This window comes from Drosophila navojoa, chromosome 3 (genome assembly GCF_054131105.1).
Source record: "Drosophila navojoa isolate 15081-1374.11 chromosome 3, UAZ_NAV_1.0, whole genome shotgun sequence".
In the NCBI taxonomy this organism is placed as follows: Eukaryota; Metazoa; Arthropoda; class Insecta; order Diptera; family Drosophilidae; genus Drosophila; species Drosophila navojoa.
The window spans coordinates 28,514,808-28,540,961 of record NC_142891.1 but is presented as its reverse complement, the minus strand read 5'-3'; the positions used below and the strand labels follow the sequence as shown (position 1 = coordinate 28,540,961).

The window sequence follows — 26,154 nt, the reverse complement described above, 5'->3', positions numbered from 1 at the left end:
TCATTGCGTGGGTGAGCTGTTTGGGCTTGTGACGCGTGCCAAGCCCACAAGACCCGGCCATATGTGTCGCCTTGCATTTTCCAACTGTCTTAGGACCAGTAAAAAACAAGAAAGTAAATTCCTTGAATTCGGAAGGCCACAGCGTGCCAACTTTCGAAAAAAGTTCAAGTTAAGTGCAGCAACAGCAACAGCAACTACGACTATGAACATATACTCAGCTATCAAGTTTTGTTGTTATAAACAAAAGTCGAGTAAAAAACGTAGTCTCCCAAAGGAAACGCTCTCTTTTAAAGCCTTGCGCGCGCATTCAATAGAGACAGAGACAAGCAGGCAGAGAGAGCGAGAGAGGGTGATAGAGAGAGAGAGAGAGAGAGAGAGAGCGTGAGACTAACGGAGAGAGATAGAGCGAGTGAGATATATATAGAGAGAGAGAGAGCCCGCAGCGACTCTTCCCACAGGAACTGAGACGCAGCTGCTCAGGCATCTGGAATTAGTATACAAAACGCAAGCAAACGAGACGCGTGCCACAAGCAGCAGAAGAGGGTGGTAGCAGCAGCTTCAGTACCAGGTAGCAGCAGCCTCAACAAAACCATCAACAAAAGCAACTGTTGTTGTTGAAAGTGAAAATTGTACGCGCTGCCTTTAAGAATTCGTTTATCGGCCAATGCGGCGAATGCGTAATGTCGAATTACCATTTTATTCGCTGCGCATATGTGCGAAGTGCTTGTAAAGGGGGTGCTACTTGACTACCTGAATACATTCAGATGACTAAGTCCATTAAAATCGCTTAACGAACAATACGGGCTCAACAATCGAGAACCACTCCTATACTCTACCTCTTATTTATTAAACTGTGTTTCCTCATACACTGTTCTCAAGGGCGAAAAAGTGATATTGCTTCAGTACCATTCCCGTATTGCAGGATGTCCCTTAGTGAAAATCCTTTATACGTTAGATATTCGAAATTTGGAATATATAGTAGCGTAAAGCCTCTTCTGGTAAAGGGGCGTGGATTGTCATTTGCAATGTGGATCTTCTATAGGCTTGGAGCTACAAATTAAAATTGGATAGCTGAGTTACTGAGTTACATCCGATCAATAATACGAAACTCCCAGTCATTTTCATAATTTTGAACATAGACAACCAAATTTATGTTACCCTAGACACCGTCTAAGAAGTGACTAAGTCATATGTCGCCCACGCCCCAAAGTAGCATTTGTAGCGACCAATTGAATACTTCATATGAGTGTGTTCAACGCGTTCACAATCCCAAATGGGTAAAGTCCATTGTCCATTTATTTTGTGCCGTAAAATTGAAGATGTCTTGCGTATTTCTAGGATATTTCACGTCTTTGCAAATTATGCGCTCTGCAAGGCCAAACTACAGCAAGTCATACGCGCACTAAAAATCTAAAACTTTGGTCAGTTATTTAACCAACAATGTCTTTGATAACAATCCACAAAAGTTACTTTACAAATATAAATGAAAAAACTAAAATAAAAACGCAGCTAACTGGAATCGCAAAACTGTGAGAAGTGCTATCAAATAAATTTTTCTGCTGACACACAAGAGCTGTGCACTAAAAGATCAGCCAAAAAAAAAAAAAAAAAAAAAAAAAAAAAAATGTGCATTAAAAATTGCCCCAGCATATACTACGGGGGCAGAAGCAACAACAACAACGACAACAACAACAACAACAGTAGCGAGGATAAAGTGCCAGAGGAGAACCTCAGTCAGCTGGATTTTGAATTGCGATTGCCACGCAGAGGCACCAAAGGTCTCAAAGTATCGAGCTTTAAAATTTGCATCTGCTGTTGCTACCTTATTATTATTGTCTTGATGATTTAAGTACCCAGAAAAGAAAAAGAATGGAAAAAAAATCGAATAGACAATGGTTGACCGAAAATAAAAAAATAACTGAAGACGTTAAACATTCGCAAATGGGCTATTCGAAAGCAGGTAAATTACTGTAGCCTACTCTTAGGGGTCTTGCATAAGGTATTCCCATTACACAATGAACTTATTGAAAATGGGAATTAAAATTGTAAACAGGCTTTTAGTATAAACACATCGATATAGAAAGCTCTAATAGCTAAGCTTAGCTTTCCTAATATACATATTGTGAATTTAATCTTATATGGTATATATCTTAGAGAGTATAATGTATTGCTAAGTCCTTTCAGAAAATATGGATCGGGCAATAATCATATAGAGATATATGTATGTTTCTAAGTGCTGTACGTATGGATTATAAGCAATCTTTTTTGGTCGTGCACTCTTTGGCATTGATATGATGAGTGTCCGAATTCCAGTCCATATTATTATTACGGTCTCTCTGTCTCCAATAATAACTTTGAATCAATCAATCCCGAAAAAATTTGCACAAAAGAGATGAGAGAGTCTTAGGTTTGCTCGTGATAGCTTGACTACCTAATGCTCGTCTGTTTAGTTAATTAATATGCGTTTCGAATATCCACAATCGTTAAAATCAATAGAGAGCCTCAATCCAATTAAATTGCTTGTAAAAAATTTATATGGGACTGTGTGTCGAAATCTACTTTAATGTGTGTGTAAATCAATATGATTGTCTTTACCCAACCATCAAAGCTCATTCATATATTAAACAAAATTCATGCTTGACGATTTAATAAATAGAGTACAGGGCTTAATAAATATAACAAAAGTCATACGAGTACTCAAACGTAATTGAATGTACTAAATGCGTAGAGTGTTTATTGAACCCTTTTCTGCCCATATTTCTGGTCCTCCAATGGTTTCTATAGAGAAATGTCGGCACATATGCCCATTGAGATATGGATTAGAGTATAGTATAGAAGAATACTTTGGGTTTTACATGTAACATTTTTTTTAACTTTTACATAGTTTTTTATTGAACTGGAATTATTGAATTCCGCATTTTGCTTTATTGAAATTAGTGTTAAACTGATTTATGCCGCAATATGCTAAGGCCACACACGCACACAGCGCCACATACTCACACACATATACACTTATTACCTATACGTACCTTCGTTGGCTTTGTTTGTTTGCTCGCCGATTACTCATACGACGCGTGGCATAGTTTCATGAAAATTGATTTTACACTGTGACAAACAAAGTACAAAGCCCAAAGAACTCACACACCCACCCAGCCACACACACACATGTGGTCATTAATAGTTGTTTCCACTTTTCAATTCACATCGCTGACCCACATGCCCGCTGGTTGTAGTTGTTCCTGAGCTGGAGGAATTTTCATTTTTTGGCTGGTATTCGGGCATAAATATACCCTGTTCGGTTTGAAAACTCACAATTTGCCAGGAAATTATTTAATCAAATAGGCATATAGAATAAAATATATATACGCATATTTTGTAAATTTCAATTAATTTATTTATTGCTACGAAAGCTGGCAAAGTTTTTTTAGCCTTCAGAGGATATTATATACAGAGGAAGATATTATATACATTACTGTATATATATGTATATATACTTATATATAAATTTGATTTTTGTTTTTGTTGAAATTGAAAAATAGTACACTTCGCCAGGTACAGTCAATTCAATTACGCACAAACCAATTTTCGGAAGAAAGTTTCCATTGGAAATGGAGAAATTTTGCTTCACGTTTTATGTGGACCATAAATGCAATGTGCTCATAGCTCACATATTCACATATGCGGGGTGTATGAAGGTGGTTGGCGGGTGGTGTTCGGTGGTCGGTTGCGAATTGATCTCGTAAATACAGAAATGTTCGTCCATTGATATCAACGCATATATTTATTTTTTAAACCCTGAATCCATTGAACATGTGAAATCAGGGTATAATGGTTTTGTGTAAAAGTATGTAACGGGCAGAAGGAATTATCGCAGACCCCATAAAGTATATATATTCTTGATCAGGACGACGAGCTGAGTCGATATAGCCCTGTCCGTCTGTCCGTCTGTCCGTCCGTCTGTATGAGTGCGTCGATCTCAGAAGATACAAAAGCTAGAATGCTGAAATTTGGCATACATACTCGTGTATACCATACGCAGTTCGAGTTTGCTTTACTTTTTCGATAACTCACCCGATAACTTTTTTATAGAGAATATAGAGAATAATCGAAAAATTGATTTTGTTTTTTGAGCCTTATCGGAATACTATTAGACGTGGAGACTTCAGATTTACTGTGTATATACATATGATGAATACAAATATTTTGTAATCAACAGGTTTTGGATACCACGCCCCTTCGCCCCAAATTTGTAAAAATAAATTCTCATAATATTGCCCACACGTGCGCAGCCGCTGCTTACTGCGCAGTTAGCAGAGCGTGCGGATGCATATGTACCTATAGGTGCATAAAAGAAATACAGAAAGATTAGAATATCAGAGTGGAGGGTTCAGGGTATCTCCTAGTCGAGCAGCCTCGACTAGAGCCTTCTTACTTGTTTATATTATCAAGTTTTATAGCCACCGTAAATATGCATATATCTCTACTTTTCCCTTAAGGTTATACGAAGTGCTTCCTTCTTTGTAATATCTTGTCTAATCTTGTCTACCTCTACCTCTACCTCTACCTCTACCTCTACCTCTACCTCTACCTCTACCTCTACCTCTACCTCTACCTCTACCTCTACCTCTACCTCTACCTCTACCTCTACCTCTACCTCTACCTCTACCTCTACCTCTACCTATACCTATACCTCTACCTCTACCTCTACAACTTACTCCGCCGTTCCATAGACTTGAACGATGCCATTATACCCTGAATTTCCACTTTCAATCGGTTCAGGATATGAAGAAAATAAACAAGATTATATTCTACTCCCAGAAATAGAATCATTCTCTATCTAACGTAAACGCGCTTCTATATATCGTCTGCACACATAGACATTATTTCAGTTTTATGCGTTTGTCTAACCCTTTATTCTTTGATAAATGTATTACAACCTTGTTGTTGTTTTCGTTCTTGCTATTATTATTTTTATAGGACCTAGTTGTTGTTGCTGTTGTCGTCAGTGTTATCGGCGCTTACGCGTGCATTTACAGTAAATTATACGGAATTGTCACTGATGTGCGGCGAAGGTCACTGAATTTCTCTAGACACAAACTTTGAGGACTTATGCACAATATGTATATATATGTATGTATGCCAATTTCAATGATATTAATTCTCGTTATATTTCTGTTTCAGCTTCACAGAAGCCTGCTCCAGCTTTATAGTTCTACTTAACCTAACACACAATTCAAAAAAATTACTTCAGTGTCTAATTAAATATACGCATAGATATAAATATATTAGTGAATCAAAAGTGCGTGCTCCAGATATCATGTTCAAACATTTATCCTATGTAATAAATTGTCAAAGGCAAAATTTACGAATGAAAAAGTGATGTGCGGAGTGTGAAGTGTAAATTTGAAGTATTATAAAATGATAATTCTTACATTGGGTTTGAACTTTGGATTGGAACGCAGTAAAAATTGACTTGATATGATCGCAAGCTCGCGCCGAATGAAAAGCTACGGTAAGTTCAAAAGTAACACTTCCTTGTGCATATTAGAATTTGTTTGTAAAATTCAATTATGTTTGAAATTAGTTATGGTTTGTTCCAATAAATTAATTTGAAGAGAGGGAAAATAATGTATCACCTATGTGATACCCTAACCATTAAAAATTAAAATTCTTCAAAGTCTTTCCATATAAATAATTTATTTAAATAATAGACGACGTCGGTGTGTCTTTGCAAGTATTTACTTAATGAACTTAGATATCGTAAAAAAACCTTAGACTGATTCGTCCTTTAGCTATATTATAAATTTTTAAATAGTACTAATATATTTTTTATTGGAACATACCCCCTAGGCTCATTCAACTCTAAAGTTAACCAATAGTAGTTAGACATTTGCTCTAACCGTAGATGAATATCACGTATGCTCTATTGTTACTCTAGAATTTCGTTGGTCCCCGTAGTGTTTAAAGTAGAATTTCCTCAAGAAGTTAAAATATATGTATATATATACACATACATACATATATGCACTTTTTTAGCTAAAATTTGGCAATAGAAACACAATCGGATTTATTGCCAAAACATGTCACAATTGAATATCATTTGTTTTGAGCGCTGTCGAAGGGGCGTATGCGTAATTCATTCGAATGAATCTGCGAACAGCGAGTATCTATATTTACCAAACATCAATATTTAATGTCACGCAAATTGTCAAAATGTTTACACAAATACAGCTGAAAATGTCCAAGGTAAGGCAAACCAAAAGTTGCCAACAGAAATCATAGACAGTCAACAGTTCCCCAATTGTGTGTGTATGTGAGTATGTGTGCGTGCATGTGTGTCAGTTTGATGTTTACCAGGCCATTCACGCATCAGCCTGCTTGTGTGTGTCTTTGTCCCCTCAGTTCTCCCAGCCTGTGCGTCCTGTCAAAGGCACAAACGGTTTTAAACATATGGGGGTAATTGTTTTATGGTCCTCGCGGGACATACAAAAACGTATCTAAAATCATTATTTTGTAGATTTCTGAGTTTGAGTTTGATTTAATTTTTGTCCGGCTTTTAAGTGTTCCGGCTATAGAACTGACATGAAAAGATTTTAGTTTTGGTTTACAAGTTCGCCAATTTTGAAGTTAAAGTTTGATACATATTTTTTCGTAGAGAATCAAAAGGGTATTATAATTATTTTTTGATAAATCAGTATATTCGCAACTTCAGTAACTTAATTATTGGTTTACGCAGCTCATCAGACTTTACCGTTTTGTTACCCTTTCTATGGGTATGTATATCAATTTTCGTTTGAGGAAAGTGACTACACTATTTATATATATTAAAAACTTATCGGCTCTAGCAAGAGTCAGTCCCAATTTACAGCTCTGCCGACAAGAATGAGTCGGACAGAGAGGCGGACAGATAGGTATTAGACGTCCGTACGGACGCTATAACGAAAGTCATTATTAATTCTACTGTATTACTTACAATTTAGTATTTGTATTCACTATAAATCTGAAAAGCACAAATTTTCGAAATGAGCTCATTTCGTATTTTTATACCCTGAACCCATTGAAAATGGGAAATCAGGGTATAATGGTTTTGTTGAAATGTATGTAACAGGCAGAAGGAGGCGTGGCAGACCCCACAAAGTATATATATTCTTGATCAGCACGACGAGCTGAGTCGATTTGGCCCTGTCCGTCTGTCTGTCTGTCCGGCCGTCCGTCCGTCCGTCCGTCCGTCCGTCTGTCCGTATGTATGAACGCGTCGATCTCAGAAGATATAAGAGCTAGAGACTTCAACTTTTTTTTAAAATGTCCGTATATATCGCGCGCATATCGAGTTTATCACCAAAAAACGATAACTCATTCCGATATTTTTTTATCGATAAAAAACCTTATCGAAAGTCAGTTAAAAAATTATATCTCCTACATCATTATGGCTAGAGTGTCCAAATTTTAAGTATATATTAAGACGTACTTTATACAATTTCGGTTTTTGTTAAAATTTACCCCCCGCCCCTATATCCACCCCCTCACCTTCATCTTTGTAGAAGTCGTATATCAAATACTAGAGACTTGAGCTTCGGTATACACATACATTTATCTTCATGATTACGTTCTGAAAGTTTCATTACGATCGTACGTCTAGAAATTAAATTATTCCACAAATAAGTTCTCATAATATCGCCAACACTGCAGCGCAACCCAAGCGCAATCGCCTGTATATGCGTGTGTTTGTTTGTATGCGTGTGTGTGTATGTGTGCGTGTGTATGTGCGAATTATTATTGAAATATCAGTTGCTCGAAGGTTTCAGGGGATCTCGTAGTCGAGCAGTCTCGACTAGAGCTTTCTTACTTGTTTATTTTATAGTTTGTTGTATAAGAACAGATTGTCAAACAATTTTTTTGACTTAAAGAGTTAAGCTTGATAATACACGTTCTTAGACTAATTAAATTCCGGTAATTGCATAAAAATGTCTTATATGACAGCTCTGTCATATGATTAGTAACAGAAGATCAAGAGCTTATATGCCACATATATAATTTTCCTCTTCGCCTTTGAAAATTAAAATCAGTGTACTCCAATTTACGCGCATACAAATAGGTTCACATAAATAATTTTGCTCGAGACCTCTCTTCGTCAGTAATATCCTGATGTAGTGTATTCACGGAGTGCTATCAGTCTTTTAGTTACGCTGTTTTCGCTGGGGCATTGGGATCGTACGACTGTATCTCGGCTGTGCCCCAAATCCAAAATACGATTGCTGACAAAACCAATATTACAAAGCCCAGCCAGAATACGCCATGCCATTGAGCTACTGTCGTCTGTAATTGCCAATAATGAACGAGTCGAAAATAAAATTAATTTCCGTAACTTTAACTTACATTGGGTGTCATCAATCCGACAATAGGAGGTGCTGCCAAGCCAGCCAGAGAGCCAAGCCCATTACAGATGGCCGTGATAGTGCCCGAGAAAGTGGGTGACATATCCATTGGCGAGAGCTTTTGGCCGACATAGTATGCACCCATTGTAAACATAGCTAAAACAAAGAGTGCAACTACTACATAGACATCGCAGCCAGCGTACGACGCTGCGACTGTTAGGCCTCCCGGTCCAATGGCACCTAGGTAAGAAAAGGAGAAGTGTATATCATTTATGCAAGACACTGAACAACTGAAAAAAGTACGAGGACTCTCACACATGGATCTTACAAGTTTACACACATACATTTAGTAAACTCTCAAGCGTTACCGACTGAAAATGCTGCTTCACAGCCCAAACGCTATCAATGCAGGACATGATCCCATTAAAATTGGGGTGTTCCCTTTTATATCTAGTACATCTTTGGAGCTAGGATCGTCAAATTACAGGTATAATTTATATAATTTTGCTTTATTATATTTTGGATACCAGCTCCAAGCTAGCCGCAGATCAGCGCGATTTCCTATAAATGTGCACAAATTCATCGTCTATTCTATTCGTACAGACAAAAGCGCGCCTTCAAGGATATCGCGATTGAATTAATCTATTTTAGCTACCTGATCAAGCAACCAGTGGTGTGCGTCACATTAACTGATAAGTAAAAACACAATGTAGATTCAATACTGTTGCATATTTTATTAGCGCGTAAGCAAACGCGTGTTTTCAATTCTGAGTCTCTTAGAGAAGTGTAACAAAGACTACATCTATCGATTGACTACCGTTAAAACTGTGCATATATTGGCCGTAGACACATCATTTTGGACAGTTCTTACTAAGAACTTCTTAGAACTAGCTATCGGTAGCCTAACTGCAAATTCTGAATGCGTACGGTCAAAAAACGTGCAAAATCAATATATCTTCAGATTCGATTTGTCACGACCCGAATTGAAGTAGATATATGTATGTATAAATTTTATATCAATTTTTATAGAATCGTAGCATTAGCTTATGTGCGCTTCAGTGTTTCAGTTTAGTGATCGGTTTACTGGGCGTAGATATATCCGCCATAGTTTTTAGATCCTGGGTTGTCAACACGAATCTAAATTCTATTCTAGCGTTCCAGCTCTTCGACTAATATGATTTTTGGCTGGATTTTGGATTTAACCGATATTAACTTATCCGTGTTGAAGGCGAAGCGAATATAAAAGTCATCCCAAATCTCTGTACGGCGGTACGAACCGACGGACGGACGGATACGGCGAGACTGAGCATAAGCTGAATAAGTACAAGATCACTCACCAATAAAGTTAAACAATTTTCGTTCTAAGTTAATAGACATTCTGCCTGTGCGTATTAGCCAATCGGTTAAAAAGCCACAACTAATCGAGCTAATAAACATCGCAACGAAAGGGAGAGAAGTCATGATGCCATTCGAACGTATGGTCACCCCAAGCACGTCTGCCATAAACTTGGGTAGGCAGGTGATCATAACATAGTAGCCCCAATCGTGTCCTATCTGAGCTACAATCGTTGCTGCCAATGGCTTGTTAAATAACAACTTCTTCCAGGGTATCGGCGGCCTTTCAGCTTTCATTGGTATTTGCTCTTCTAGGTAAATCTTCTCCTTCGTTCGGATCCATGGATGTAGGCTGGGACTGCTGTAGCAAATTATTACCTGCGAGGATACGAGCGTGAAATATCAGCAGCTCAGTGTATATCACCAACTAAATACTTACGAAAAGTATTACCCAAAGAATTGTTAAAGAACCAAAAACGTAGAGGCATATAGGCCAATTCATTGAATGCAGCATTAAGCCGGAGCCAAGGTTGCTAGAGACCGTTCCTGCGGTCACGCCGCTGTAGCAGATGGTGCCCAATGTGCCACGCTCCTTTTTGGGTACCCAATGGGAGAGCAGAGTGGTCATAGCTGGAAAGAGGGGTCCTTGCGCGAGTCCCATTATGATACGAATCGCAACCAAGCCCCATTCGTGACCGTACATAATTGCGACTGGCGTAAGGCAAGTGGTAAGGGCGGATATTAGCATGCCGATGGCTAAGACCCATTTCGCTCCAAATCTGTCAGCTAGTATGCCACCGGGCAGATGGGTTATTATGTACCCTATATAGAAGCTACCTAAAATAAACCCTTGCAGTTCCTCAGACCAACGGTATCTGTCTGCGTACTATAGTCAGAGAAGAAAGTATTCCTCAATATAAAAGCGGAGTAATAAATCATTTCTGCTTTCGTCAACTTACATCCGATAGCTTGTGGGTTGAAAGTGATTTGTCACCGGGACATACTGTTCCTTTTGTAACATTCGTTCGAAGCTTAGGCACAACCAGTTCAACGATTACATGGGATATTGAGATACGATTCGTATACGCGAACAGTAACGCGAAAAATCCCAGCAGAGCCACAGCAATGCGTTGCGGGACCAAGCAGCCTGGTCACGTGGTCATAATCATTTTATGAAATATACATGCTCTCTTATATTTACCCTCGCCGCACTTGCGTCCCCATTCAGGTCTTTTATCTTCCTTTTCCATTTAAGCGTTATGAATTTAGTACATTAAAAAAAAACGTTTAGCAAATTTAGAGCTTATTGATAATTTTGCTTGAAAGTGTATAGAAAAGTTTGAAAATAACAATATGTATGTATGAATAAGTATACAATTTCAATTTGTGCTGTCACATATTCCATACACATACTATTTCTATGACAATTTCATTTCACAATATTTAATTACCCTAAAAACAGTCACGATAAGATTTAATCCGCCAATATGCAAAATCTTGAATCTTGAATACAAACGGTAAGAAATACCCTGAGCCGTCCAAGCTGGTATTCTAATTATTCTGCGCTTCTTTTATGAACACATACATGCATACATACATGCACCCAGACGCACGTACATATAAAAACGCACTTTGCTAACTGTGCAGTAAGCAGCGACTGCGCTGCAGAGTGGGCAATATTATGAGGACGTATTTGTTGAATAATTTAATTTCTAGACGTACAATCTTAATGAAACATCCAGAATGTAATCATTATGTATGTACATTCAATACATACAAATGTATGTACATTCCAATGCACAAGTCTCTAGTATTCGAAATGTGTTTTTTGCGAATTGTGAGCGAAGGGGGTGCGGTATCCAAAATCTGTAAATTACTAAATGTTTGTATTCATCATGTGTATATACACAGTAAATCTGAAGTTTCCAGGTCAAGATAAACTCGTATTGCTTATGGTATGCACGAGTGTGCATGCCAAATTTCAACTCTCTAGCTTCTGTATCTTTTGAGATCGACGCACTCATACGGTCGAACGGACGGACAGACGGACATGGTTATATCGACTCAACTCGTCGTCCTGATCAAGAATATATGTACTTTATGGGGTCTGTGATGATTTCTTCGGCCAATTACATACTTTTCCACCAAACCATCATATCCTGATTTCCCATTTTCAATGGGTTCAGGGTATAATACTGTAGAAAATTCTGTTTGCCACGCCCCCACTAGGCGTAGCAAGTTCTTAGAACGAGCAAACGGTAATCTGACTGCAAAATTTGGATGCTTATGCTCAAAAAATGCGAAAATTACAGAATATTAATCAATATGCCCCACCCTTAAAGGGGCGTAATAATTATTATTGGGTCGTCGATAGGGAAGGTTATTAGTAATTTAACAATCTAAATTTAAAGCTTCTAGCTCTTATAGTTTAGGAGGTATAAACTTTCGCGGTTTGCCACGCACCCTGTGGGCGGACATATGTACATAGCAGAATTAAAGAAATCACTATATCTTCAAGTCCAATTTGCCACGGCTCTAATGGTAGAGGGCGTAAAAATACAATTTAGTCATTAATCCTTATAGAATCATAACATTAGCCTACGTGCTAAATTTCAGCGTTCTAGCTGTTAAACTCAAGGAGATACAGTTTTATCCGATTTTCCACGCCCCCACCATAGCTCGTGACCTTGAGTGGTCGACGTGGATCTACATTCGTAATTGCAGCTTTTTAGCTCTTCAACTAATATGATTATAGATCTGCCCCGCCCTTAGTGGGCGGCTTGGGAAAATTTCAACAATTTATAAATCGGAGATATACACTAGTATGTGTTCCAAGTTTCAAGTCTCTAGTTTCAACAGCTCCGAAAAAAAAATTGCGTACATACGGACAGACGGACAAGATAGCTATCAATTGTGTCTATTAAAACCTTGTCGAAAACCAATTATAATGCTATAAAGAGTCTCAGCACATTTAATATATATTTATATGTAGTTTATAGAATTTCGAATCTTGTGTACGCGGTCTCAGAGTTTTCTTAGAAGTATAGTGATCGATAAATATCGATAACAATAACTGCGTATGGCATAGACGGACGAATCGACATTGTATATGAACACAGTCGAGACCAAGATCAAGCGTACACATACTTTATCGGCTCTCTCACGCCTCCTTCTGCCTGTTCCATACACATGAAGAAAAGCATTATACCCTGATTTCCTATTTTTAATGTGTGAAGGGTATATAGTATATAGTCATGGGACTGAGAACAACTTGTCCATTATCGGTATGCACTTTAAGGCGGCAGTTAGAATTCCGTTGCCGGAATGAATGTGTTAATTAAGTAATTTTGAGCCGCCCACCTACTCTAGTCACGCCTATCTGTCGCCCATTCACACACGCATACGTACATATGCCATATATCGATTTGTGGAACCTATCGTGACACCTTTATGTTTACGCGTATTATTAAAAGGGGAAACCGACGGCAAATCGATGACGGATTAAACGTATCTTAATGGAGTAAACGAATGACATGCTGGAATGAAAAGGTATGCAAAAGTTAAATTATTGTTGTCGTAAAAAGGGCGTAGAAAATAGTTACATCATATTACATATATACAAATATCATAAGTAGCTTGCAAATCGATAAAACTAAACATTTAGTCAGGTATCAAGTAAACACGTCCAATGGTTTGTGCGATCTCTTGCGCCTCCTCTGCCTTTGGATCCTTGGATCGTAGGCCTGGCGATCGGCGGTGCCCCACACCGCAAATACGATGCCGGAGAAGACCAGAATAGCAAAGCTCAGCCAGAATACGGAGCGCCATTGCCTCATTGTAGTCTGAAATGGGACAGATACATGGTTGTAGGGGTTCCCGCTCCATATATCAATATATTTACATATATGGTTTACTCAACTTACGTCGGTTGTCATGATGCCAATAATGGAGGGACATGCCACTCCGATTACCGAGCCCAGTCCATTACAGATGGCCATAATGGTTCCCGAATAAGTGGGCGACATGTCCATGGGCGTTAGCTTTTGGCCTGCATAGAACGGGCCCATCGTGAACAGCGAGAGCGTGAAGAATGCCACAGCCAAACTCTTATTGCATCCGACATACGAGGCTACGACCATGAGCACTCCTGGTAGAAAGGCGCCTAGGGGCACAGAAAACTTGTAAGTGCTCGGTGCAGCCATGAAAGACTAAACACTTTGGACTCACTAATGAATGTGAATACTTTTCGCTCCACATTGAGCGTCATTCGTCTGGTGCGTATTAGCCAATCGGCCAGAAAGCCACAAATCAGAGAGCTAAGCCACAGCGCAATGAAGGGCAAGGAGGTCATGATGCCGTTGGAGAGTATAGAAAACTGAAGGACATCGGACATATATTTGGGCAGGTAGCTGACAATCGCGAAGAATCCCCAGTCGTGGCCCATTTGGGAGATGGCCAATGCAATCAATGCCTTGCTGAACAATATCCTTCTCCAGGGTGTTGACAGGATCTCCTTCTGCACTGGTATGTGCCTCTTCAGGTAAGCCTTTTCGCCTGGCCTGATGAATAGGTGCTCGTTTGGTGTGCTGGCGCATATTAGGACCTATGTTAGAGACCATTAGGGCGGGAGCTAGACTAGCTGTAAATGCACAAATACTGACAAATGCGATCATCCAGAACATTGTCGCTGTGCCAAACACTATGAGGCACATGCCCCAGGGAAGGTAGTGGATCATGAAGCCAGAGCCCAGGTTGCTTACCACGGTGCCGGCGCTGACTCCGCTGTAGCAGAAGGCGCCCAATGTCGAGCGCTCCCTCGGGGGCACCCAGTGTGATAGTAGTACGGTAAGAGCAGGAAAAATCGACCCTTGTGCGACTCCCATCAAAATACGCACAGCTATCAGGCCCTTCTCGTGGAAGATTTCGACTATAAGTGGAGTGAAAATAGTGCACAACGCTGAGCACAGCATTGAGATGCCCAAGACCCACTTGGCACCGAATCTGTCGGCCAGCATGCCGCCGGGGATGTGGACGACAAAGTAGCCGATGTAAAAGCAACCCAAAATGAAGCCCTGCAGCGACTCGGACCACTCGTGATTGATTCTTCGCTGTGATTGGGGTGCTCTTACATTACATAATATACGTCGAACGGTAAACATATCCACTCAACCTACATTAATTCTTTCCGCGCTCACACCGCCATCGGGTGCACATACCCCGCTGCCCTTTCGATCAATCGGGTCCGTTCGATTCCTGTGCGCAACCAGCTCAAGGATAATGTGTGCAATCGAGACCCGGTTCGTAAAGGCGCAGACCAGTCCAAAGAAGCCCATTGTCGCTACAACAATGCGTATTGGTAGGAGGCACGCTGGCCGGGTGGGCGTGATCGGAGGAAATAGAATGTTAGCCTCAACGAGTAGTTTTCGGAGCACCTGATTTCGTACGGTATTCACCTCTAGTGCATCGTTGCTGCCAAATGGGTTGTTTGCCAACTGTCATCATATTGTATGCTGTCTCTCCGCAATTGGCCTACGTACCATACATAATTTTCACAGACAATTTTGAAATGAATATTTGCAAGCTAAGTTGGTCAAGACAAATAAAAAAATGATGACATCCATTTTACTCAAACCTATCGTAGATATGTATGTCATATTACTCAAACCTATCGTAGATATGTCTGACATATTTGACAATTGGCATAAAAACAGATTTTTACATGTTACACATTTTTGTGTATAGATAAATTCATTTTGAAGTTTATTCACAATGCTTAGTTGGTGCTGCCCTTTCGCGTAGCTATATGAATCAGCTGATCCCCAAATATTTTTATGGAATATTAAGGGACCTCAATTCGCACTCGATCGCAATGTCTTTGAACTATTATCGGTTGTGTTGACTTTTTATACCCTGAGCCCATTGAAAATGGTAAATCAGGGTATAATGGTTTTGTGAAAAGTATGTAACAGGCAGAAGGAATTTTCGCAGACCTCATCAACTATATATAGTCTTGACCAGAGCGGCGAACTGAGTCGATTTGGCCTGTCCGTCTGTGCGATCTCAGAAGATATAAAAGCTAGAGACTTCAATTTTTTTAGAAAGTCCGTATACATCGCGCGGATATTGAGTTTATCACTAAAATACGATAACGCACTCCGTTATTTTTTATATAGTTTTTTTAAACCCTTATCGAAAATCAGTTATAAAATGATTTCTCCTACATCTTTAAAGCTAGAGTCTCCAAATTTAAAATGTATATTAAGATGCATTAAATACAATTTCGGGGTTTGTTAAAATATACCCCTTCACCCTCATATTTGTAACAGGCGTATTTCAAATACTAGAGACTTTGGCATATTCACACATTTAAACATTAGGATTACGTTCTGAAAGTTTCATAAAGATTGTAAGTCTTGAAATTAAATTATTCAACAAATAAATTCTCATAATATTAAATACCCCCCGTATGCTCAAAATATTTTTATTAGACTTAGACTTAACATCCTTTTAAAGACTATTCGAAAAATTAAATCGTATTGGCGAAAGATATCAGAAAGTATTCGTGCTCAGCTTGGATATTTCTCATCCGAATATATCATATTGAATATAAAACTTCATAAAATTCAGAAATAGTTTATTTGGTATTTATCCTGTTAATTAGGTATTTATCCTGTTCTGCCTTTTTTCTGGCCCTGCGAGTGACCATACTTCTTTCTCCTTCACTTTCCCATTTCTCGCATTTGCAGCGCTTGAGCAGAGGCTCCACCTGAAATACAGGCCTTTAATTATGCTGTAAAATTGTAACGTGGACGAAACTATTTGCAACGCTAAGGCCTGTCATGATAAATTAGTCGAGTGGAATGCTTACATAATTCGAGTAGGCTCGCCGGAGGAGTCGCTGCCGCCACTAAAAGCAAATTGGTGTAAGGCAAATACGAAATCGTATTTCATGTCAAACACAACAGTCGTATGCGACACACGAGCACATATGGTATACGTGGAAGACATCTACATACATATACAGACACATATAGAAATCAAGTTGGATTTGATGCATTTGTTGTTTTCCCTTTAAGTTATTCCATTTAGCATTAAATAATGTAAAGCAGAAAGTGCATTTATTTAGTTATGTTTGAGTCAAGTAAATATCTGTTCTGCAAAATATTTATAAATTAGCTTGCTCTTTCAGCTCTAGTTCAAGTTGTAGGCCTTGCCTTGCAAACGGAAAGCCGCACATTGAGAACTTGAGCTGAGGATTAAATAATGGCAGGAGGTAGAAGAAGAAGGTAGAAGAGAAGGCCGCAGGGCCACTTAAATACCTGCGAAAGTTTTGCGCGCTTCCGTCGGAAATTGTTGCACATGCTGGAAAAATATGCAAGTGGCTTCCTATCAAATCTTCTGAAATGCACAGTAAGACAAGGAAATGCCGAAGGAAATTCATTTTCATTTGAGACGCGCAGCGCAAAAACTTGCAAGTCGAAAAGAAAAGCGCCAAGAACCACACTGCGAGCCGGCCCTTGCTCCACACTCGCTGTGCTTTGCAAACATCAAGCACAACAGCAGCAGCAACATGAGCCCAACAACAAGTAGGCTTGCCCGAGTCTTGTGAGCCGACTTTGATCTACCCTGTTTGAGAATCTGCCTTTAACTGCAGTGTGAAATGAGATTAAAAAAATATTATTTCTTAAAGATCTATTTTTGGCAAATATGTTTTATGTTTAAAAAACTATGCTGAGAAATACTCCAGATTTCGGTGATTCCATTTTGTATTTATAAGTTAACTTTAAGAACTTTAAACAACTGATTAGATATACTAGTTTATGGCACTGAGTTGACTTGGTGGGCTCTACATAAAGATTACTTTTTCATTTACTTGAGATTGAAAAACTTCGTAAAGAAAGTTAGATGGCATACAAATAAATGTCCCTTTTGTTACGAAATCATAAATCGATAATTATCGATATCTGAAGAATATATATTGTTCCTGAGTACTATTTAGATTCGACAATAAAAACTCACTTTTTTACAACCTGACATATGCATAGCACTAAACTCCTATACCCTCGCTTGCCACTGACAATGGGTATGGAAAGCAGGGCCCAAAGAAAGCGGGAAGCTCGTTAAAATTACAAATAGAAGCCAAGTGGCAGAAAAGTGCGCTCAAGGACACGCTTGGCCGTCTTCGGGGCTGTGCGAGCTCTATGCATTCGGCGAGGGCGCTGCCACGTGTGGGTGGCCAGAAGGTGGCTGGCTGTTCGACTGGGTGGCAACCCTGACGGGCCATTGTGGCGCTGCTGCCGAGTCATGCAATGCGATTGCAACGCAGCGGCATTTGAATTTATCACGGCACCGAGACCGAGACCGAGACCTGCGCCAGCTTCAATTACCAAATGTTCTATGCCAGCCCAACTGGGCAACTGGGCAACTGGGCGTGGCATGCGTGTTTGCTAGCGCATTAGCTAAAAAGTTTCTGTTTCGATAAACATTTTTGCTGCTGTTTGTTGTTGGTGTTGCTGTTGCTGTTGCTGTCGCCTTTCGAATTAGGCGTATACAGACGTGGCAGCATTTCTCTTAGCCATCCATTTCGTTTAACGAAAATCAATATTTGTTTATTTGCATGTCTCTGATATCGTTGATACTCAGGCATGTTTTTAAATGTGAAGACTGCAGGACTTCAATCTGTGCCAAACTAAAACATGACAATTCTTCCTGAATTACGTCATTCATTTATTTTCATAGAGCTATTAATACTAATATTATATATACTTAATTTTATACTCCTCATTAATATCAAGTCTTGAACTCGTATCACCAAGACAACATAAAGAAGAGAACATATTTTGAGCTGCTACGAGTATTTCTATTTGCAGCTTAGTTTACATTGCACATACGTAATACTTTACGATTTGTACACTACCGTTACGGTTAGGTTGGGTTACGTAGTGTTCACTTTTTATCATGACTGACTACAGTGGAAGCAGGTATTATCGTTGTTGATCTTGAAATGCTTTCTTAGCTGCATTCATAAATTAGATGATTTTTAATGCTTTCGCCGCACTGAAAAGGCAAAGTTTTGTACGCACATTGATAGATGCTTGTCAGCTGATGCACAATTTGAAAATTGGTGGTACGGCCTTATAGCTGCCCAGGCATAAGAATGCAGAAATAAATTGACAATAAAGACAAGAACTGACATCATCTCAATTATTGATGGGCAATAAATAAGAGACAGGGAGAAGAAAACTGCCAATTAAATTTAAATAAAATTGCACTCACTGCATGAATAAGCGATGCGTCCAATACTTTTAATAACTGGCACACTCACACAGCACATACACACACAATGCTCACATACCCACACATATACACGGCACACATACAGAAGCATCCTGTCACGCAATGTGAGCTTATTTTCTGTTCTTGCTGGGCATCGTATCTGCATCTGCATCCGCATCCGCATCCGCATCCGCATTCGCATCATTTGCTTCCAGTTGCTATCGTTTTACGAGCTTGTAAAAACAAATGTGCATAATTTGGCCGCACAAATCACAGGCCATGCCAAAAGCAAACAAAAACAAATGAAATTGCAGCGCAAACTGCGCACTGCAGTAGATCAAGGATACGGCACCGTTAATTTGGTTGCTAATTGAGTGAAACTGTCGCTGTCGCAGTAAGCTAAGAATTGAATTATCTCATATAGAGATTTGAATGCATAGGACTTACAGTGGAATTGTATCCAATAAACATCGAATTCAGATGTTCGCCTTAACAGGACTCTAAGAACTGGCGTTATGCATTATGCTATTAACATAATGCTGGAATAGAGTGTTGGATAAAGTAATTGAAGATAACCTGCCTGAATGATTTGAGGATCTCCTTGATTTTCGAGGGCTTCGCACTACCTTTTTCCATCCCGTGAGTGATACCATCCTCGGTTTCTTATCATAATCTACAATACTATTTAGACTTGCACAGCTTGTATTATAAATGTTGATAAAGACTGTACAAAGAACTTGAAGAATTAAGTGCTTGAACGTGATAGACGATGTCAGAGAACCATTGGTGTGTGTTGGAGTTTCTCAGAATTTCTACAGCAATGTATTGGAAAAATAAAGGTGAAGCCTCTGCAAAGATTGCATAAATAATACATATGTAATTACAAAATTAAAACCTGTTTATTTCGTAAAATGCTGGCGATAAGATGAGACACGTTTACTTCAGTGCAATGCATTATAGCTATGTACACAAGAAATATCAGTCTGCTGCCGAGTTGCCGTTCTTCCAGGCTGCGTAGCTTAAAGTCAGTCGGGTCGGTCGCGCAGCTCGGTCGAATGACATAATCGAGCGCTGCAGTTTCCTCTGCTTCCGTCTGCTGGCATAGAGTTCAAGCAGCTTCCTGCTGCTTCCTGTTATGACTTGACGATGTCATGACACTGGGCCCAGCTGCTTTTACATAATCAAGTACATACACAAACGCAGCCATACACTTACCCACAGACATACGCATACATACACATACACGAGAGCATGTGGACATTAACTTTTTCTCAATTTTCCTATCTCGTTGGAAAAGGTCTTAATTAGGCTTTCGAGCGAGTTTAAGCGGGTGTTAAAAATGAGAAATGGGAAAAATAAAGTGTATTTTCAGAGAATATTTAAACCTGCATCATACTCTGCACTCAGTTAATCAGCTCTACAAATTTTCCCGAGATCTAAAGCAAAGAAATAGATCGATTTTTTGAAATAGCTGTTTTTAATTGAATTCTATGATTCAAAGGTAAACGAAAAGAGCAGATATTATGCTTTAGTTACAAATATTAAGCATATATTTTAGAGTTTAAATGAAAGATTGAAATGATAGACTTTATACTTATATTCATTTATAAGTAATAATACCTTACAATTAAATTGCGTGCATTTTGACATCTTTAATAGCCGTGAAATTGAGTGTAATTAGGAGAGGTACGCGGAAGGAAATGCCAAGTGCTCACAAATTGTAAAATTTTGCAGTTCACTGCATCAAAATGCCAAATAACCTACTGCAAAAACTTTTGCATTAGGAATCGCTCGCGCAGCACCTTTTTCACATCTCATTAAGTTTCACTAGCAACAACAACAACATTGTGGTTTTGTGTCTCTCTCTGTGTGAGTGTGAGTGGGCGTGTGTATGCGTGAGTGTGAGTGCACGCCCCCATGAGTGTGGGCTCTTGTAATTTATTGTATGTTTGTCTTTCACTCGACTGCATGCAAGAGGGGAGGAAAACTCTGGTGCAGCATTTGCATATTCTCTTTTCGTTTGAAGGGCGCGAAATGCTCATCAGCAATGGAAATTATAAATGAAAACAATTTGTGGCCAAGTTTTATAATCAAGTCAAGCAGTAAATATATTCTAAATAAATTTTGTAGAATATATATTCATACATTCACTAACTTATATACTATAACTTATATTATTAGGATAGGTCTATTTAGCATTATATCTCACATTAAATGGAATATAGATAGCATGATAACAATTATTATAAAAGTTTAAAACTCAAAATAAATTCAATATCACAGAAATTAATCAATCTTTTCTTAGGATCAGTCCCATAAGAACTAAGAACTAAGAGCTCACTAAAACTATGTTTGTGTATCTGGATAAATGGATAAATGTTATTTATATGTAACAACTATTTTGTACATCATTTTGTATTTATTAATTAGATTGAGTTTTTGTAATTGAAATGAACAGAAGTATTAAGAGCTAAAACAACTTTAAAACACTGTGAATACTTGACTTCTAACCACCAGCGTGTGCGTCTTTCTTCTGTTAACGTCTCAAAACTGAATTCGTCTTTTAAAGGAGCTGCCACCCTGTTGCTATTGTGCAACTAGGATGCCACACCGCTCGACCACGCTTCTCATGCCACTTTACATACATATGTATATGTATATATTGTATATTCATAAAACTAGATCTAATTGTTAACTGTAAGTGACTACGTGATTGTTGCAACAAACAGTCTTTCAATGGTATACCATATATATTTTTTTAATATTCACGCTACATTACGTATACGCGGCGTCGCTTAGATACCAGCAAGTGTGCTTTGTGCTGGGACTGTTACGGCCAAGTTGCAGCATTTGCATTTGCATTTTTTCCTCCCGCACTTCAAGCGGAGCGTGTTACAGACGAGGGACATCCCTAGCTTGGCCCACGATAAATGTAGACAACGAGCGAGCGCAACAATTTTCAGTGCAACTTTGCTGCTTATGCAAATAAAAGTGGCAAGAGATGACTGAAAGCTGTGCACTCACGCACACGCATACACGCACAGACAGTCAGCTTACATATGTATGTGTGCGTGAGTGTATGCTTTGCTCTTGGCCAATCGGGCATAAGTTATTCGCTGCAGTTGTTTTGGCCAACTGTTTGTAGACTCGAGACTCTGCAACGGTCGCACAGTGGGTCGCATAAGGGATTACTGTGTACGTTTATTTATATATTAGAGATTAACTTAATATAAAACTGATAAAAATGTGGCAACTGAGGCCCTCAGCATGTAATACTATGCCATAAATACAGTAGAACCCGATTAAAATGATGGTCAAGAGTCTGCCGATATAGCCCCTACTTTACCAATAGAAAAGTCTTGACTTTTGTTTACATCCTGAACAACCGTGGTAGTCTTTATATTATTAAAAATCTGGATTATAGATTAGAGTTGTTCATTTTTCAACCTGTAAGCTTGCCGCAAATATGAACTCGTTGACTATTTTGCCGGCCTTCAGTGTCTAACCCTTAGGTTGGGAAGGAGAGTGTCGTTTAGTCGGTAGATTATCCAATAATTTTAGCGACTTGAACTACAGATACGTCCATTTGTGTATATGCGTACTTATACAATTTGTTTACTAGTCTTCATTTAATATCCCATTATACAGTGCAGTGCCGTTTGGGCAACTTTGTTTTTCCATGAGCTTCAGTGACTGAGAAGTTGGGTGCTTAATGCTTAATAATATTAATATTACTTGCAGCTCCTTGAATCGCGAGTGAAAAGTTGATCCTTTGTATCCTTAGCATGGACAACAGCCAGCAGTTGGTTAAACTTTCGCTCAGCCCTAAAAATAAGAAGAAAAACAACTTGAACAGCCTTCAGGTACACACATATATATCTAAACATGTATGTCATGTATATGTATATATTTGCTATTCACTCTATAGAGGGATGTCATATACAGACAGACACAAGCTGTGCGCGAGCTCAACATGAAACTTTGCTGCTAAGAAATTCGCTTTTTCCATTCCGCAGCATGCATACCCTGTATGCGTGACTCGCGTTAAGTATGTTGGACTCAAGTAAATGCTTAGGGTGCATATATCTTTCAATGAATTCAAAGTGAAGCTATATACATATATGGACATGTATATTTGAGTGGATGCTTTGCCCTTGGCCAACAGTTTGTAGATTCATGCATTCTGTAAAGGAAAAAATATATATATATGTGTGTATATAAATCTTGCAGCGTGACTCCGAGTCATCACTTTTGTACCTTTTATTCGACAGTTTTTGCTGGAGCATTCGTCGCAGTTGGTGTCGCTTGCTCTTTATTTTGTGTGCTGTCGCTTCATGCGCCGTTGCATTTGAACACTTGCGAATGTCCCTTACATCTGCATCCAAAGTTGACAGCAACGCAGGAGGAAGCAGCAGCAGCAGGAACAGTCGTAGCCGTTGGCGTCGGCAAAAGTATCTGTTTAATTTCAATGCAGCCTTAACATATAACTGTCGATATGCCAAAGGATGCTGCTCAATATTAAATATTTAAAAAATAATGAATTGAAATTTAAAACAACTAAGAAAGCTCTAGTCGAGACTGACCCTGAACCCTTCGAAGAATTTATATTTCACAATAATTCTTTGCGCCTTTCTGCTTACACAAGAAACACATAGGGATGCAAGCATTGGCTGCAGTGCACTGCAGTATGGGCTTACTATGGAAGTTTAATTATTTAATAACTTTTCATGTTGATGAACTATGCTCATGAAACTTTCAGGTCGTTATTATAACAAATGCGTATATATGCCAAAGCACAAGTCTCTAGTATTTGAAATACGCCTTTTACAAAAGTGAGTGTGAGGGAGTGAATATAAGTGCGAGGGGCAAATTACAACAAAAATCGAAATAAAATAAAATATATGTGTATGTCGGGTCTTCGTTATCATGTTCGTAGTTAACTATTTCTTCATCGGATGGAATAGTCGTCACTTTTCTGTCAGCTCTTGCCGACATACATATTTCTCTTAACGCTGGAGCTGTGTGAATTCCGTGTACGTGTGTTAATCTTTTCAAAAATGCCAGTCATCTGCCCCGAGTCGTCTCTTAACAATCTGGCAATGCTACACGTTGCCACCTCATAACACTACGTGACACGGACTACACTCAGCAATCGGGAAGTTTAGTAATCCTGATCACCACTCACAGCTTATAACTATCGATATTACCAATCGATATCTACAGTCATTCTCCGACATGTATATAATATGACTACATTAACTACATATGTAAGATCTAGCTCCAAAGGTGGGAGAGATATACATAATTAAATAACTAGCTTTCAATAGGGTTTAAATCGATAATAAAATCGTATCAGCTCGTTGCCCTGATCAAGAATATACATATATATTTTGTGAGGTCTGCCACGCCTTCTTCTCCCTGTTACATACCTTTAACAAAACCATTTTACACTGATTTCCCATTTCAATGGGTTCTATAATCGCTAGTCCTTTCTGATATGCATAGACAAACATGTAGATAGCTTGGTCTGCTTAGCCAGGCTCAGATAGCCGCTTGAAACGCCTAACTTATTGCTTGGTCCTTTAACTGCAACAATAAATACATTTCCATTTTAAAATGTACATCTTTATACCCATTAATTTCGACAAAGGACTCAATGATAAACTCCTTTTACTTTGTGAACGAGTATAAAAACACCAGCAAAATTGTAATAACAGGAAACATTAAACGAATGTGTCACGGTCAAAATTTGTTGCTGAACTTCCAGAAGTTCACCAAAGGCGAATTTTCGTTTACTTGTATATGAGAGCTCTGCGCAGGTATTCGCCAATTCTAGGGATGTATACATACATTGGTGCACAGGATACTACAAAATGGGATTCAGGGCGTAAAGATTGTTTGAAAGAAATACTAATGATACTCAAAATGAATAGAAAATGAAGGCCGTTCGAATAATTCATAATATCAATTGCAGACATGAGAAGAGAAAATATGAAATACATCAACGGAAATAAAATCTTATATATACTTTCAATCTGATGCATCCCAATCATTCTGTAAAAAATAAAAGTTTTAGGTAGTCGCAAAATTTTATATATGAAGAAGTTTATAAACTACGCTCGACCTTTAAATGAGTACACTCTCTACAATATTTCCACAAACTGTCCCACACAGATTTCGTTATGCAAATGTCTGTTGAATGGTCTGCCGGGTGGCAATGAGAGGCGGTCGACGGCGACATCAATCAGTTTGTGCTTGAACCACTTAAATGGGCATTCCACATAAATGTCAGCACTAAATTGCCACACACAGACTTACTACTTGGCTAATTTATGTCTGGCCCTGGCCCTGGCACGTGGCATGCTACAAAGCGGGAGGGAAGGGGCCAAGCAGAAAGAGGCTGAAGCAACTGGCAACTGCCAGCTAATGCAATTATTATGGCAGCTTAGGCCAGCAAGTGGAGCCAACAGCACCCACGCTCGACTTTCCTCTGCTCCAACTCGCAATGAAAACTTTGGCATTTGCTGCATCTAAGCTAGCTCCAGATGCTAACGAAAAACCAATGGAAATTAAATCAAAATATGTGCAAAACAATTTCCAGAGCTAAGTCTATTGAATAAATAAACAGATCAGCAGCTGCAACACATGCGATATGCGGTTCAAAACAAATTTCATTAGCATCGCAACGAGATGCTCTTTGTGCACAGCCACCCATTGAAAATGGGAAATCAGGGTATAATGGTTTGAAACAACGTAACGGGCAGAAGAAATCATCGCAGACCCCCATAAAGTATATATATTCTTGATCAGAGCGACGATGTGAGTCGGTATAGCCCTGTCCGTCTGTCTGTCCGTCCGTCCGTCCGTCCGTCCGTATGAGTGCGTCGATCTCAGAAGATACAAAAGCCAGAGAGCTGAAATTTGGCATGCATACTCGTGTATACCATACTTTTTTTATTGAAAATAATCGAAAAATCAATTTTTTCATTGGAACATTTGATGAATACAAACACTTCGCCCAAAATTTGTGAAAAACGCATTTCAAATACTAGAGACTTGTGCTTTGAAATGTACATACATTTAAGCATTATGGTTATGTTCTGAAAGTTTCATAAAGATTGTACGTCTAGAAAATAAATTATTCGACAAATAAATCCTCATAATATTG

General features: G+C 38.9%; 2 protein-coding genes and 1 long non-coding RNA gene across 3 annotated transcripts in view; 1 reads left to right on the top strand and 2 right to left on the bottom strand.

Moving 5' to 3' along the window:
* Window positions 1–7,799: 7,799 nt before the first annotated feature.
* LOC115564999 (dietary and metabolic glutamate transporter) lies at window positions 7,800–11,078 on the bottom strand. Its single transcript, XM_089258027.1, has 6 exons — window positions 10,912–11,078; window positions 10,670–10,857; window positions 10,150–10,596; window positions 9,713–10,088; window positions 8,377–8,615; window positions 7,800–8,316 (listed from the first exon to the last, which is right to left on the bottom strand). Exons 1-6 carry the CDS (start codon window positions 10,958–10,960, stop codon window positions 8,182–8,184), a joined length of 1,434 nt encoding a protein of 477 aa, XP_089114153.1. The 5' UTR covers window positions 10,961–11,078; the 3' UTR covers window positions 7,800–8,181.
* Window positions 11,079–13,252: 2,174 nt separating this feature from the next.
* Window positions 13,253–15,361, bottom strand: LOC108649529 (dietary and metabolic glutamate transporter). Its single transcript, XM_018098498.3, has 6 exons — window positions 15,164–15,361; window positions 14,885–15,078; window positions 14,372–14,818; window positions 13,938–14,313; window positions 13,634–13,872; window positions 13,253–13,552 (listed from the first exon to the last, which is right to left on the bottom strand). The coding sequence occupies exons 1-6, from the start codon at window positions 15,210–15,212 to the stop codon at window positions 13,382–13,384; spliced, it is 1,476 nt and encodes a 491-aa protein (XP_017953987.2). The 5' UTR covers window positions 15,213–15,361; the 3' UTR covers window positions 13,253–13,381.
* Window positions 15,362–23,683: 8,322 nt separating this feature from the next.
* LOC149091958 (uncharacterized) overlaps window positions 23,684–26,154 on the top strand; it is a 150,378-nt gene continuing 147,907 nt past the window's right edge. Inside the window, exon 1 of the long non-coding RNA XR_016196452.1 lies at window positions 23,684–23,824. This is a non-coding gene — a long non-coding RNA (uncharacterized LOC149091958). The remainder of the gene's footprint in view (window positions 23,825–26,154) is intronic.